General features: G+C 46.6%; 1 protein-coding gene across 1 annotated transcript in view; it reads right to left on the bottom strand.

Moving 5' to 3' along the window:
• Nucleotides 1-5,196: 5,196 nt before the first annotated feature.
• Nucleotides 5,197-16,714, bottom strand: part of LOC121456136 (F-box/LRR-repeat protein 20-like) — a 71,596-nt gene continuing 60,078 nt past the window's right edge. The window contains 4 exon segments of the mRNA XM_041663988.1: nucleotides 5,197-11,552; nucleotides 12,630-12,842; nucleotides 14,178-14,234; nucleotides 15,399-15,443. Coding sequence (XP_041519922.1) covers nucleotides 11,445-11,552; nucleotides 12,630-12,842; nucleotides 14,178-14,234; nucleotides 15,399-15,443 — 423 coding nt within the window. The 3' untranslated portion in view covers nucleotides 5,197-11,444.

The raw sequence follows: 16,714 nt of genomic DNA, 5'->3' as shown, positions 1-16,714 counted from the left end.
GAGAGCGGCATCTGCCTAGAGAAGGTGACATCTGCCTAGAGAGGGCGACATCTGCCTAGAGAGGGCGACATCTCTGCCTAGAGAGGGCGACATCTCTGCCTAGAGAGGGTGACATCTGCCTAGAGAGGGCAGGGTGGCATCTCTGCCTAGAGAGGGCAACATCTGCCTAGAGAGGGCAGGGTGGCATCTCTGCCTAGAGAGGGCGACATCTGCCTAGAGAGGGCAGGGTGGCATCTCTGCCTAGAGAGGGCGACATCTGCCTAGAGAGGGCAGGGTGGCATCTCTGCCTAGAAAGGGTGACATCTCTGCCTAGAGAGGGCGACATCTGCCTAGAAAGGGCGACAGCTGTTTAGCACACCCTGGGCCTCTCAGCTGACACAGGGAAAGGTGAGGCCAGGTCGGTCCAGCCTCTTGTTGGAGCTCCAACACTTGTTGCCAGCAGTGTGGCTGGAAGGATCTCACCAAGCTGGCTGTGAGGATCCCTCCTGCTAAGCCAGCACGGCACAGATGAGGGAGGTGAGGACGATGTTGCTCTGCCAGGAGTCTGCAGGAACATCTGGCTGTGGAGGGTATCGGGCTCTCTGACGGGTAGCGTGGACGGTGGAGTGCTACTTTTAGTGCCCAATTCAGACGACTAGTACTGGATTCTGACCTAAGCCCAGGATTGCTGCCAGCCTGGCTCTATGTGCCCAGAAGTCATGTGAAAATGTCCAGCTGACCCCTAGGTAAAAAGGGTCAGCATATTCTGTGCTTTAATCCCCTTTGCTTTCTATGCTGGAGGCTGGACACAGCCTCCCTTGCCACTACTCCTGAGCTGTCCAAGCTGAGAAGGCAAGAATCCCCTGGCAGGGGCTGGAGAGATGGCTCAGAGGTTAAGAGCATTGCCTGCTCTTCCAAAGGTCCTGAGTTCAATTCCCAGCAACCACATGGTGGCTCACAACCATTTTTTTTTTTTTTTTTTTGGTTTTTTCGAGTCAGGGTTTCTCTGTGGTTTTGGAGCCTGTCCTGGAACTAGCTCTTGTAGACCAGGCTGGTCTCTAACTCACAGAGATCCGCCTGCCTCTGCCTCCCAAGTGCTGGGATTAAAGGCGTGCGCCACCACCGCCCGGCTTCACAACCATTTTTAATGGGGTCTGGTGCCCTCTTCTGGCCTGCAGGCATACACACAGACAAAATATTGTATACATAATAAATAAATATATTTAAAAAAAAAGAATCCCCTGGCAATACAGTGTTTGCCACGAGCAGTGTTGGTTGCTCAATGCTGTACCAACAAAATATCTTACTTACACGGGGCAGTGGTGGCGCATGCCTTTAATCCCAGCACTCGGGAGGCAGAGGCAGGCGGATCTCTGTGAGTTTGAGACCAGCCTGGTCTACAAGAGCTAGTTCCAGGACAGGCTCCAAAACCACAGAGAAACCCTGTCTCGGAAAAAAAAAAAAAAAAAAAAAAACCAAACAAAAACTTACTTACTCCTTCCTTGTAAAAATTTTTGAATTGAGGGGGCTGGAGAGATGGCTCAGTGGTTAAGAGCACTGACTGCTCTTCCAGAGGTTGTGAGTTCAATTCCCAGCAACCACATGGTGGCTCACAACCATCTGTAATGAGATCTGGCGCCCTCTTCTGGCGTGTGGGCATGCATGGAAGCAGAATGTTGTATACATAATAAATAAATAAATCTTTAAAAAAAATTTTTTGAATTGAAAATGAACTTTTTAGCTGGGTGTGGTGGTGTTTGCCTTTAATTCCGATTACTAGAGGCAGGAGAATCTCCGAATTCCAGGCCAGCCTGGTCTACATAGTGAGTTCCAGGACAGCTGGAGCCATGTAGTGAAAACTGTCTCAAAAAAAAAAAAAAAATGAACCCATAAAATGTAGATTGAAAAGATTTTAAAAATGTCTGTGCTTCACATACGTGCCTATGCCAACGGAGACCAGGTGTCAGATGCCATGGAGTGGGTTACTGACAGTTGTGGGCCACTGTGTGGGTGCTGGGAACTGAACAGCAAGTGCTCTTAATCACTGAGCCATCTCTCCAATCGAAAAGGTAACTTTTAAAGGACATAATGTTTGGTTTTAGAATTTCTAAGTAGAAACACTCTTTAAACTCTTCAGGGAATGAGATGTGGCCCAGGGCAAAGTAAATCGATCTGACTGGGTCTGGAGAGGTGGCTAAGCAGTGAAGAGAACTGCTGGCTGTTTCCCTAGAGGACCCGAGTCCTCTAGGACCAGCACCCACATTGCAGCTCACAACTGTCTGTAATTCCAAGATCTGACACCCCACACAGATGTACATGCACACCAATGCACATAAAATAAAAATTAAAACAAAACTCCATCTGGCTGGACTCCCGCCCCTCTACCCAGTTGATTTGGGCAAAAACTAAGGACTACAGCCTCTGAAACTCAACATTCAGACCTCTTGCATCGACTGAACGGTAGCTCTTGAGAGTCAAGGGCAAATGTAGCTGTTTTCCAGCACTGAGACTAGAAGGCAATGCTCAGAGCAAACCAGGACTTCGCATACGTAACCACAGACACAGCCTGCACCTGCTTTTAATGACACTTATTTAAGGGCTTAAATAATCTTTCCCCACATTAAGGCCATTAATTTAGCATAGTTTCCAATGTGTCTTTCTCTTTGTGGTTCTGAAGACTTGGGCACAGCCTTGGAGATGCCTAACCACTGAGCCTCATGCAGTTTTTCAATTAAAATCTTAAATTACATTTAGTGGGTTGGGTGCACACATGCATACGTGGAGGTCAGAACCGACTCATAGGAGTTGGTTCTCTCCTTCCACCATGGAAACCAAGATTGGCAGGGCTGGCAGCAGGCAGCTTTCCCGCCTCAGAAATCTCACCAGCTATCTTCCAAAACATTTTTTAGGGCTCAGAATAATAGGTTTCATCATGACATTTTCTTTGCTCATTTTCATTCCCTTGCTGAATCTTAAACCTGATGGGCTCTGGCGAGAGCAAGTGAGTTGGAAGACAATTTAAACTGACTGGACTGACAGAGGGGAAGGGAATCTTGCTGATCTAAAGACTCGGGCAGCATCTTCTTCAGAAAGGTAAGGGTTAACAGCCAGGCAGCCACCTCTGCATGCATCCCTCACAGGGACTCTAAGGCCCACAGATGACTAATTCAGACCTCATCTGTGATTTATACAGCATAAAGAATAGATGTCACACACCTGTAATTCCGCCAGTCAGCAGGCTGAGTCACAAGGATTGCAACTTGCCTGGGATGCGTGACAGGAAGCCATCTTTAACAGTCTGTGGGGGCAGGGGGAAGAGGGGTGAGGATGTCAAGTGGGATTCATGATTTCATCAACCCCAAGGGTTTTTATAGTACTGTAGATAACTCTCTCCCCCAACCCCCAGACAAGGTTTCTCTGTGTAACCCTGGCTGATGTTGAATTAAGAGATCCACCTGCCCCTGCCGGGGTTAAGGGCCATGATGCTCCACTGATAACTTAAAAAAAAAAATTGTTTATTGGCCCAAGCGCCTTTCCTTCATTAGGCAAGTGCTTCCTCAGACCTCTGTTTCTATTTTGGTCTGAAAGAGGGCGTCATGTAGCCCAGGCTCACCTCAAATTTGTCATGTAGCCAAGGATGACCTGATCCTCCTGCTTCCACTGGAACCTTTTTCAAAAGGAAGATTTATTATGTATACAGTGTTCTACCTATATGCCGTAAGAGGGCGCCAGATCTCATTATGGTTGTGAGCTACCATGTGGTTGCTGGGAGTTGAACTCAGGACCTCTAGAAGAGCAGCCAGTGCTCTTAACTCTTAAACTCTGAGGGATCTCCCCAGCCCGTTTTTTTTTTTTTTTTTTTTTAATTTTTCGAGACAGGGTTTCTCTGTTGCTTTTGGTTCCTGTCCTGGAACTAGCTCTTGTAGACCAGGCTGGCCTCGAACTCACAGAGATCTGCCTGTCTCTGCCTCCCGAGTGCTGATATTAAAGGCGTGCGCCACCACCGCCCGGCTCCCTTTTTTTTTTTTAAATTTTTGCCTTCTGTGTGTGAGTTCTTGCATGTATGTTTGTACATTACATACCTACTATCAGCAGAGGCCATGAGGGGGCATCTGGGCTGCTGAAGATGGTTGTAGCAGAAGCTACAGGTAATTGTGAGTCACTTGTTGTGGGTGCCAGGAACCAAACTTGTTTTTTTTAAAGACAGGGTCTCACTAGACAGCTCAGGGTGACCTTGGGGTCTATACCGCCTCCACCTTTCAGGTGTTGCATCAGAGGGATGCATCAGTGCGCCAAGCCAGCAGATCTGACTCTCGCTCATCTTTACACAGGACCTGCTATATTTCCCATTGTATATCCAAGACCTTTAACAAAGGCTGGATACTGAAATATTTGTTAAAGGGAGGCCAACAAAGTAGCGTTAGCTACCAGATCTGTATTAGACATTGCTAGTGGAGACAGGAGCTGCCTGCAGTCTACACAGGTGGTACAGGCTACAGATCTGAACCTAGACCTTGTGACTTCTGCACTTGCATGCATCTCTCTGCACTCACTCCACCTGATCCCACCCCTTCCTTGACAAGGGAAAGGCAAGTCCTGCCCAGAAATCAGGGGTTCAGGTCAAGGGGCAGTGCTGGGGATGGACCCGGGCACACATAAGCATCCTGCCACTGATTTACATTCTGAGACTTCAGGTTCCAGTTAGAAATTTATTAAGTTTATTAAGGCGAGGCATGGTGGCATATGCCTTCAGTCTTGAAACTCAGGAGGCAAGTTCTTCAGATCTTTTGAGTTTGAAGCCAGTTTGGTCTGCATATTAAGTGCCAGGCCCGTCAAGGAGAGACTGTGTCTGGTTCAGAGGTTAGGAGCACTTGCTGCTTTTGCAGAGGACCCACATCAGGCTCACAACCGTGCAGAACAAGACATGCACATGGTGCCTGTGGAGGGCATCAGCTCCCCAGAACTGGAGTTCCAGGCAGTTCGAGCTGCCACACCTGTGCTATGAACTGCTCCCTGGTCCTCTGCAAGGGCAGCCAGTGCTCCGGACTGCTGAGCTGAACCCAGTTAAGGCGGCTCTCATTTATACCATGACGTGAACGAAGATAGTAAGGAATATTTACAAAGCAAGGATGCCGCCCCAAGAGCCTCTGCAGCTCTAGGGCCGCACTAGGATTCGCAGTCCAGAGTCAGGCTCTTCCCATAGGAAAATGAAAAGTCTTCACAGCTTATTTCCTTTAATTACATCATAAAACAAAATTAGAACATACAGGAAACAATAATAGTTACATAACCGATTTACTTTTTATATTTATATATATAAAAACATTTCTTTAGTCCAAAGATTTTTAAAGCAAAAAGAACCGTCTACTGCCTCCGTAGATTTTACTTATTTAAAACAATCTTCCCCACCCCCACATCCTTGGGTGCTGGAAGTATTGTACATACAGTCACTTAGCTAATGGAACCTGGTAAGTCCCCACTGGGGAACTGTGCGGGGCCTGGGGAGTGGCTGAGTGTTGGCGCAGGCCTGGTGAGAAACAAGCAAGCAGCTGCTCCTGTACAATGTCCAGGTCAGGCCCGGCAGCTGGGGCACAGGGAGTCGGCGGAAGGGGTGCAGGAGTGAAGAGCTCCTCAGACAGCACCAGGTACTCATCATCTCTGGCCCTGAGCAGTCAGACAGGAAGGGGCGGTCCTCACAGTGCTCTGAGCTCTGCACAGGCCAGCACTCAGGTCTGTGCTCTCAGGCTCACTGGAAGGGAGGTAAGGTGAGCAGAACCATCAGGAAACAGTAACTGGAAATAATGCCTGGGAGGAAACAGGAGGCAGCCAGAGTGGATAAAACAGGGACTGAGGAGAAAGGCAAGTTGTAGCCTCTTCCAGACACCTTTTGAAGTGGCGATCACTGATTTTTAGGGGTCACATCACAGGGAGGAAGAGCTGGCCTAAAGCTTACAGAACACAGGCCAGTAGGATCTAGTAGTAAGTGCATCATGTAGGGGTGTGGCAAGGGATTGGGGGTGAGGTCAAAGATATCAGGCTCACCCCTTCCTAAATTTGTTAGAGATTAACAGTCATCAAAACTAGGTAAGAAATGATCCTGTGTACAGGAGACACACCTTCTATGGAAACCCAGAGAGCACAGCACGGGTCTGGTACTGGGGGTCATGTGTCTCTCAGGAGAGCAGTAAGCTAACCACAGACCAGTCATTTTCAAGTAGATTTTTCTAAGACTTTGGAGGTCCTCATTCTTTAGTGACATGAAAATGAGTGGATGGATGTTTCAGGGGCTGAGAAGTGTTAGGCTAAGGGAGGAAACAGAAAAGCAGCGACTCAGGGCAGATCCGAGCTAACACAGGTAGTTAGTGGAGCAGAGATCTTAGATCTGGTTCTGGGGGTTGGACAGGAGACACTCCTGTCCCCTGATCTCTTCCTGGGATGAAGACTGTATTCACTGTCCCACACTCGCGCCCAGAGCATCAGGAAAGCCCTTCTTGCCACCAGGGGCAAGGAGTGACGAGCTGAAGACAACACACAGTGAACGTGTCAGGCAGGAAGCAGCGGTCCTAGAGCTCACGACAGATGCTCTTCCTGAGGCAGCGCATCCCAGCTCTAGACTAATCCTCTCCCGTGAGCCCTGCCTGCCATTTCTGCATGCCAACTCTTCAAAATAAAAACACACAACAGAGAAGGTCACCCACTAGGTTTCTGGGGTTTCTGTTCCATGTGCCACGCCGGCTGAGAAGGGCTGACACTCATCCATAAACTCCTAGTTTCAACTCTTAGACCAAACGCTCACGGGGCAGAGATGGAGGATGGCAAAAGGGTGCTCTTCAGCATCCCGCATGTGAGCTGCGTAACAAAAGCCTTTTCCTCCTGAATATTACATGCAACTTTCTTGAATTCCCAAGATTTGCTCAGACTCAAGTGAGAGGCTAATACTGACTTTCCTAAATGCCCTGGACAGATCACAGCCTCCAGAGATGCAGAAACTGAAACAGACAACACGGGTCCACTTGGCTTGAGTGGGAGGCTGCAGAAGCCCTTCATATTAAAAAGCTCGCCTGCCTCTTGTGGTAGTTCCTGGCAGGTGAGAATAAGAAGGTAGGGTTGAAGCAGCTGGTGCTGAGACAACATCTATTCTCTGCTAGAGAATGAAGATGTAGTCGGGACACGTGGATACAGCACTTACAGCCAAATTTTATTCTCAAACCAGCAGGGCTAATCACACCCTATTGATACTCAGTTTTCTGCATCTTCCAATGCAAATTTAAGATAAAAATAAAGGTGAGGAAGTGAGATTCTTACTCCCCCTCATCCTTGATTTAGAAGTTTTTGTCCTCAGGTCATTTAAGGGTTTCTGCTTTAAGACCTCCAACCAAACATCTAGCTCTTCTCAGACAAGGCTGGGCTCATCCCTGGCCTGTCAGCAAGACCCCCGGGACGGAAACCCATCTGTACAAGGCAGAAAGGTCCAACAGGGCTCTTTCCTCGTCTGCCCTCTCACTGATGCCAACTAGATGAGCTGTCTGACTTGCAGAGCCTTGTTTTTTGTTGTTTTTTTTTTTTGAGAATTTTATTTATTGCCAGGCAGTGGTGACACACACACCTTTAATCCCAGCACTCTGGAGGAAGAGGCAGGCGGATGTCTGTGAGCTCGAGGTCAGTCTGGTCTACAGAGCTAGTCTCAGGACAGCTACAAAGAGAAACCCTGTATCCCAGCAGCCAGCCTTCCCTTCACTGTCACAGCTCGGGGGTCAGTGTGTCCAACAAACACATGCACCTGCTGAGCCATTTCAGCCAATGAGCAATCATGTTTCTGGTTTCAAAGCTGCCACCAACAAGGTTGCCCACACGACAGACAGGAAGTCCCTCTCCTCTTTCCAGTGACAGCTCTCACACTTCCTAGCCATGTCAGGTCAAGGAATGTTCCAAACACATTTTACAAGATAACTGAGCAAAATCAAATGGACATCAGGGCTTCACAGCTCCAAACAGTCCAGACCGGACCTCAGTGACCACAGCACTCATTCATGATGAATGAGTTACAACAAACATTCCAAACAGCATAGAATGCCCCCAAAAGAACATGGTAAGTTATCTACCAAGTTTCCCTTAGAGATGCTTAAAACGCCATTTTTGACTTACATGTGCTAAATCAACCTATAGTGTGCTTTCATATACCAAATACTGGGGAAGACAGAAGTTATGTCCCTTTAGTCTTTTAGAACCATCAGTTTGACCTCAAATTTAATTCAAAGTCAAAAACCAAACACCAAGAACCATCAAGTAAGAAATGACCTGAGCTACTTCCACTTGACGGCGTCAGGATTCACAGCTGTCCTTGATAGCTGGCTCAGACCAGGAAGAGGGATCCCAAGATTAGCTAGACCGGACATACCCCACAAGAAAGAGGTTTTAACAGAGGGCCAGGGCGGGTGCTGGAAGAAATGGCTAACTACCTCAGTAGGGCGGCTGAGCAGTGTGTGCAGCGCCATCGCTGGCAGCGCTAAGATCATCTCCCTCCCGAATCAGCCTGGCAGCCTCCGGCAGGCTTTCCCAGAGGGGCATTTTCATAGTGAGTTTTACTAGGGCTGGGACTACAGCTCAATGAGAGAACATACTCACTGTGGGCAAGGGCCCTTGCTTCCAGCCATGGCCCCGAAAACAACCTCAAACCCAATCAATCAAGCCAAAACCCTACTGAATTCTTAGAAGTATTCTGCACGTATAGACAGGAAGCATTTATATATATTCAGGTATCAGGGCTTTCTACCTGATTGAAACTTACCATTGAGTCTTAGTGTAACAAGCTGGTGTAGGATTCAAATCAACACTTGAAAAAACAATCTACTTTCCTCCAAGCATGATGGGTCTGATGTGACTTGAGAAAGGAACATGTCTCCTGCCTGACCGTATGCAGCCAGGGCTGTACATCCACAGACCTGCCCTTTTTGACTTGTGTTCTTTGTCCAGAAAGGTTGGGATTTGTCTTAACAGCAGAGATCACCAAGACAAATCCAATGAACCTGCATGTGGCAACACACTCTAAGAAAAACAGCATTTTCCAGACCTTTGACATACTGGTGGGTAACAGACTCATTCAAACTTTGATGGAAAAAAAGAAGTACCTGAGTGGCCAAGACTTGGGCAATTCAAATGTCTGTCTATGAAACCATTAGTATTCAGGGTTTAATATCAACTTGTTAGGCACTTGGGGGGGGGGAATCAAACAACATAGTCTAGAGCTGATGCTCCCTCAGTTTCTTTTGGTTTTGCATGAGACCCCTAGGGATCCAACCCTAAATACACCTGGGAACGTGTGTATGTCTATGTGTGCACACCGAGTCTAACTTTAAAAGTGTAGTCAATCTGACATGGTGGCTCACACCTATCATCTTAGCATTTGGGAAGCCGAGGCAGAAAGACAATCACAAATTCCAGGTCAGCCGGGGCTACAGAGTAAGACTTGGTCTCTGGGGGTGGGGTGTACACAGATGTAAGAGCCTCTGCAGCGCCATCCACTCAGGATGCTGGCTGAGGTGGAAGGGAACTGGAGCCCAGGTGCCGATACCAGTCAGCAACATAACAAATGGTCTCCGAGGGAAAAAAGAAATTTCCTGCAGGGTAATTTGAACATGAGGGGAGAAGGAATAAAAAAACATAAGTAATTTAGTTTTCAAAAGAACATAATAAAATAAGATTTTAAATAAGTTTAATATGATAAATAAATCTGGTAGTATAGAATTCTAGGACCTTTTCATCTGATTGTTTTCTACATTAATGGAGAAATTAATCAGATTTTATTCTTATATATTCTGGTAGAACCAGTACCTATAGCAGTAAACCAGTCCTCTGAACATCCTGGGATCATACTGGCTTGCACATCTACCTCCTAAAAGCCTTTCCCCCAACACCCTGTTAAACATCACGCAAGGCCTCTAACATTGGAGTTTAGAAATATGCTTTAGAAACTCATTTCATTTCGCTCGTTTTGTGTGAGTTTTTGTGAAGAGGCTTCTTCTTAATAAGCCAGATACTAAACCCCTTTCTCAGCTCAGGAGAGGGGAGTGGGATGGGGGCAGGTCCCAGGCTCGGTATAGACCCCGAGCCTCTTACTCCCTTCTCGAGGTTCTCTGGCTGCCCCAATGGCCCCATCTGGCTGCCTTCATACCACACTCAGAGGAAGGCTGCAACAAGAGAGAGAGTGTTAGCTGCTACGTTTGGGTCTTCTGAGGTGCCAGCATTAGGTTCAATCCCGCCAACACTCACACAGGCAGCTGACTGTTACAGGGCTCTTCTCGCATCCCCATGGGATTAAATGGGGGAGGGGCTCCAGAAACTAACCACAGACCCCCGCCCCCCAGCACTGCTGCACGTGGGTAGTGGGGTTTCGCCCTGCACTCCACATGAATAATGCACTTCTCTCTTCTTAATACACTCACCAGGTTTGGGAGAGGGAAATGTGCAGGGCGCACTGAGCACACCGTGCAAAGACACAACAGAAACCAAAAGGCTGAGTTTCTTTTCATCAAAACAGTTCAACTCTTTCTTAGCCTAACTTCCCTGCTCTTGTTAGAGTTTCCTTCTAGACTGGCAAAGATTCAGGCAGGTCCCCTAATAGTAAAATTTAGATTAAAAAAATATTTATTGATGTTTCTTTTAAAAATGTTTGGTAACCCCAACTAATCATCCAAAATGCAAACTGTAAACAACCAGCAAAGGAGTAACAACTGAGTGTGAGCAGCAAACTACGACTGGGGACCGGGGATGGACAGCCAGGGTGCAGCAGTGAGCAGAGCACGGTGACAGTGACGAACTGAGCAGGGAAGTAAAAGTGATCACATGTGGACCCCAGCAATTTCAATATATAGCTGCTAAGGAAACCTCTGGGCCAAATACTAAAATATCAGATGAATGGACGAGCCTTCTTTGTGAGCATGCTCAGCATGTTGGCATGGAAACAAGGAAGCACAGAAGTTGCATAAGCATCTCCCAATGGATAGCTACCATTTCTAGGATGCAAAGAAATTTTCTTTCTGGTCCCTGGATACATCATATATTGTTTTTCCATGCTACCTTTCACCCTGGAAGATTGCAGTTACTGATTCAAAATCCCCACAGAAACCCCTTAATAAAATAAACCACAGTAGCAGTAACACTGGGTTTTGCTGGAATGTCCCCTCCCTCTACCATGGCCTAAGATTTCTTCTGGGCATGTCCAACGGGAATGGTTAGGCTTTACCAATCCACTTCTTACAGCCAGTATGAACTTCGGTGCCACGGTCACAGAACTGCAGCAGATGGGGTGAGGGCATGTGCCTGTGTATGTGCGGCTCTGGGGATCTGGACGCTGCCCTCGCTTTGGAACCCTGCCCAGAATGCTGGGATTGCTTCCACTGGAGACTCCACGGCACGTCTAGCAGTGTCCTTAAATACTCAGTTCACCGAGGCTGACACCTGCACCGTCATAGGATGATGCAGCACCTGCAGAAGCGCTGTCTGCTGCCCCCTACTGACGGGGGTGGAGTGACAGGTGCGAAGTAGGCATGGACTTTAATGTTGGGTAAGTGGGTCTGCAACAAGACAGAAACATTACTCAGAAAGTGCTTAGACAGAAGGAGCAATGTTGTTTCTCAGAGGAGCCAAGGGGCTGAAGGGCGGGAGAACAGGACTGGCTCAGCACTACTTAGGGTGTGAGGTGCCCCGGGCTCTATCTGCCCTGTGGAGGCGGATGGGAATGAAAACAATTCTAAGCTTTCACTTTGTCCCAGAGAGATTCATAGTTAGAATCCCATAGCTGGAAGAAACGAGACAAGTTTAAAATGATTACTTTTTGAATTAAAACGTCTTCCTAGTCTTTACTATGTCTGAATACTTACTAGGCTTAAGGCAGTGTGGTTCTTACTAAGTATCATCTCTAGACACACTCCTCAGCTCAGTAAACGGAACCAGAGATGGCGAGCCTCCAGATAGTCAGGTCCAGGCACCACACACAGGTTGCCACAGTGGAGGCTCTAAGCCAGGCTTGGAGGTACAGACCTCTAATCTTAGCAAGTAAGAGGAGGCAGGAAAATTATGAGTTCAAGGCTATCTTCTACTACACATTGAATTCAATCAAAGTCGGTCTGTGCTACATGATACCAGGAAACACTGCTCAAGCTAGCCTGTGACTGTCCACCCTGTTGATGCAAGGTCTCCGCTATTCTAGGAGCCTTTTTCTCTGTTGAGAGAGGAGCTGTAGTCGTTACATGTTTATCTTGCAGCAAGTGTGGAGATGTTCCAATTTTCCATATCTATCTCCCCCTCTTTCTCCGTGTTCACCTCTCCCTGTACATGTTAGGCAAGCTCTCTACCCCTAAACTACATTCCTAGCCTACATGGATGCTGAGCTCACTCCGCAGTCCTAATGGCTCTGCACTTGATTCTGCTCTCAGCCCTCTGACTACCAGGATGCACGCCTCGTCAGATACTCCCTTCCCTTTAGGACCAGATTCTGGCATGCGGTTTTTTTAGATTGTTAGTTTTTCTTCCTCTGCTAAATAATCAAGAAAATTAAACAAAACAAAGAAATCACGAGACTCTAAATCTGAAAAAAGAACAGGTGAGACAAGAAGGAGATGGGGAGGGGCTGAGGAGCAGTGCGGCTTTACCCTGAGTCTCTTGATTCCAGCCCGTGTGATTTGCTGGCAGTCATAGAGCTCTATCCGCTCAAGGCTGTGACAGCTCTTCAAGTGTTCCAGGGACGCATCGGTGATTAGAGGGCAGTTGTCCAGCTCAATCACCTCCAGCTGGTCATGGGCGCAGGCCCCATTCCCCAGGTGACGAATTCCATCATCTGTGACCAGCTCACAGTGAGAGAGACTCTGTAACCAGAGAGCAAAGATGGCAACCAGGCATCTTCTGGCTTATGTCCAGTTCCAACCCAGACCCTTCTGGTTCATCCTGGTGACTACAAAGCCACCTAGAGCCACTCATGATGAAGCAGGAATGCAGACCAGAGCTGATGGTCTGCTTTCAGCATGTATGACTGGCTTTTGTTTCCAGCCTAATTCTAAATATATTTTGTGAATTCATGGAGTGATTGTGAACAACCTCATGAAATAAGACAGCCAGGTACACCCCCTTTAATGCCAGCAGAGACAGGAGGATCTCTGTGAGTTCAAGGTCAGCCTGGTCTGCACAGGAAATTCCAGGCCAGCTAGGACTACACAGTGAGACCATGGTGCCTCCAAAAAAAAAAGTCCACTTCCCAAATTAACACTTCATACCTGTAGGAAAGACAGGGCTCAAGCTTTTCATATTCAACGTTTTAGGAAATCGGAACTAAATACTGAGTATCTGACTCAGGGCACAAATTAACAACTAGCTAAGGATGACCTTTACAGCTATCAGGAACTAGCATCACACGTAATCTGACCGGTTTCTCTTCAACTCTAGTTCTGGGGAACTGAGAACACAGGGCTCGCCAAATATACAGTGTTCTGTATTCTGTTCTGGATACAGAGACATCAACCAAAACACCTGCTACAGAGTCAGAGGAGCTTGTCCTGGAAGACATGGCTCAATCCTGGGTTTTTGCGCTACAAATGCATATTACTATATAACCCAGGACGGCCCCAAACTCTGGGTTCTCCTGCCTCAGCCTCCTGAGTGCTGGGCACAGACACACAGCATCACACATGGTTAGCAATGTAACTGGTAAGATACAGTAACACAGAACACGCTAAGGCGGGGACAGTGAGAGGACCTTGCCAAGCCTGGTGACCTGAGTCCACGCAGAGGTGGCAGAAGGGAATTAACTCCAGAAGGTTGTTCTCTGACCTGCACGTGTGCGTCATGGCACACATGTGCACACAATAACAGGTTAGAGAGGGCCTGAGTTCAATTCCTAGTACTCACTTGTTTCATAAACATGCGTGGAGGCAAAACATCCATACACATAAAGTAAATAAATCTAGTTTTTTGAATAAATAAATACATAAATTAGCTGGGTGATGGTGGCGCACGCCTTTAATCCCAGCACTCAGGAGGCAGAGGCAGGCGGATCTCTGTGAGTTCGAGACCAGCCTGGTCTACAAGAGCTAGTTCCAGGACAGGCTCCAAAACCACAGAGAAACCCTGTCTCGAAAAACAAACAAACAAACAAAAAAAAAACAAAACATAAATTTAAAATACAAGACAGTGAAAGTAAAACTCACCAATACTTGAAGCCGAGGACAGTGTATAGAAAGCTGGATTAATGTGCTGTCTGTGATCTGAAAAAACAAATGGGTAAAATTTTATCAGCTTAGACGCAATTCATGAACTGTGCTCTGTAGTTCAAGTGTCATTAAACGACACACCCTTCGGCTTTGTGCTCCAAGCTACTAGAGCCGGTAGAAAACAGAGATGACAAGCAAAAACACCCAGGCTTTCTAATCTCCATCTTTACAGATATTTATTTCTCAAACATCGTCTTTAACACACAGTGGTCAGGAGCCTACAGAGGGCTGACTCATTGGTTAAGAGTATGACTCTATCCCAAGGACTGACGGGAGGTTAGACAGCAACACTTGAGTCAGTCAGCTCACAGGAATCTAATACACCCTCTTCTGGCCTCTGTGGCTCACTGTGCACATGCGTATGCAATACACATATACAATATAGACATCAAACTTCAAAGGTAATTGATACTATTATGGGGTTGCTAACTCAGACAACTCCTTGCTTTTGAAAAAAAATATTTCTCTAAGATTTGCCTAAATTGCCAGGCTTCTAAAAACCTTTTCTGGGTTCACTGTTTAAAATTTTGTTCAGTTTCTTTCAAATTGTGTGATATTTTAATTAGCCATCTGAGTATTTTAAACTAAATCAAAATCTGTCCTCTTAAGAGCTCCTATTCACCAGACTTTAATGATGTCCTTTCTTTGGACCAGAAGAGGGAAAAGCCAGAGTATATGATCCATTAAAAATTAATACCAAAGCACCCTTAAATTTTTAGGTATCTGGCCCCACACCTCCTTAAGGCAAACCAGCACAGAGGACAATTGGAGTCCCTTCTGGAACCCGAGAGGATTACGACTGTGATAGGAGAAAGATGTTTCAGAGTGATCCTAGGACTGGAAATAAACCCCAAGTTTGCCTCTTTTCAAACTCCTCTCCAACCTGTACTTCTATTACACACAGCCGAGAGCAGAGAGAGAACTGGGGAGGGCAGAGGTACTCACACAGTAAAGATGCAGGGGGTGCTGAGGCACAAACATGAGCTGAATGGACGGGAGATACTAATCCACTAATCCACAGTAGCTGCGATGCAGCACCTGGTCAATGACTTTCCTGGGGGGCTGGACAATCAGTGACACTGTCAAGTACGTCAGTGTCCTCTGTAAGGGAAAGCTTCAGACATTCAGACACACTGTCCCCGAGAACAAACCCCTCACCTGAACACACTCTTCCAGGTCCATCTTCTCGAGCTCGTGGCAGTTCTATAAAGGACAATGACAGATAATTCAGTGCAAATTTTAAACACTGCAAACCACAAAAGTCAAAAAAGCTAAGGGACTGTATGTATTAAACACACTTTGCAAGTCTTGGTATTTCAGAGTTGTTGTGAGCCTAGTGTCATTTTCAATTTTAGTTTTTTGAAACAGGGTTTCTCTATGAAATGGCCCTGGCTGTCCTGGAACTAGCTCTTGTAGACCACTGGCCTCAAACTCAGAGAGATCCAACTGCGTCTGCCTCCCGAGTGCTGGGATTAAAGGCGTGCGCCCCCACTGCCTGGCTGCTACCCAGTTTTTCTATTATATCTTTTTGTTTTTTGAGATAGGATTTGGCTGTGTGGCCCAGATTACCTTCAAATCCATGACCCACCTGCCGCAGTTCCAAGGGCCGTGATTAATTATAAATGTCCATCATCATCCCTGATTAAATCATAAATTTAAGAAGGCTTTGACTACACTAAAATGTCTCAATTATTTAACATTTTAAAAATTAATACAAGGCTAATCTTTCATTTATTTATTTATTTATTTATTTGTGTGTGTGTGTGTGTGTGTGTGTGTGTGTGTGTTTTCCACTAGGGTCTCTCTGTGTAACAGCCTTGACTATCCCGTATCTCATTCTGTAGACCAGGCTGGCCTCAAACTCACGGAGATCTGCCTGCCTCTGTCTCCTGAGTGTTGGCTGGGATTAAAGGGGAGGGCCACCACTGCCTGGCCAAAGAGATATTTCATAACTAAAAAATAACTCAATAAAAATTGTTTTTTGGGGGAAGAGAGGAAGTTCTATTCCTTATTTTAGCCAGGTATGCTGGCTTTCACCTCATCAGTACTTCATGGACTGGCCTAAAGGCAAATTACATCCCCCTTGTTCTTTAATACTGACAGAAGTCAATCTAATTTAAATGTTACCGAGCCAGGAAGACCTGGGCTCCAGGACAGGCAAGCTACACAGGAAAACACTGTCTCACCACGCAAACAAAACAACCACCACCAAAGACGATGGTTTTCTACAGTGATTTGTACAGACCACTGTATTAAAATCCCCTGGAAATACACAAAAGTCTCTAGTGACTGGTGTAATAGTCACCAGGCCTGTATCCCCTTGAGCATTATTCTCGCTCAATCACACACCAAATCAAAGTCTTGTGAAATACCAGAAGCCTTGGCTTGGGTCAATTCACCATCCTCATGAAAACACGAAAATTCAAGCCTTATCAGAGTGCACGTCTGCACTTCCAGAGCTGACCACCTTTTCT

The sequence above is a fragment of the Microtus oregoni genome, unplaced genomic scaffold (assembly GCF_018167655.1).
Source record: "Microtus oregoni isolate MIOR12 unplaced genomic scaffold, Mior012 000015F_ref0000493, whole genome shotgun sequence".
Taxonomy (NCBI): domain Eukaryota; kingdom Metazoa; phylum Chordata; class Mammalia; order Rodentia; family Cricetidae; genus Microtus; species Microtus oregoni.
Note: the sequence above shows the minus strand (reverse complement) of the source record. Positions and strands in the feature narration are given on the sequence as shown.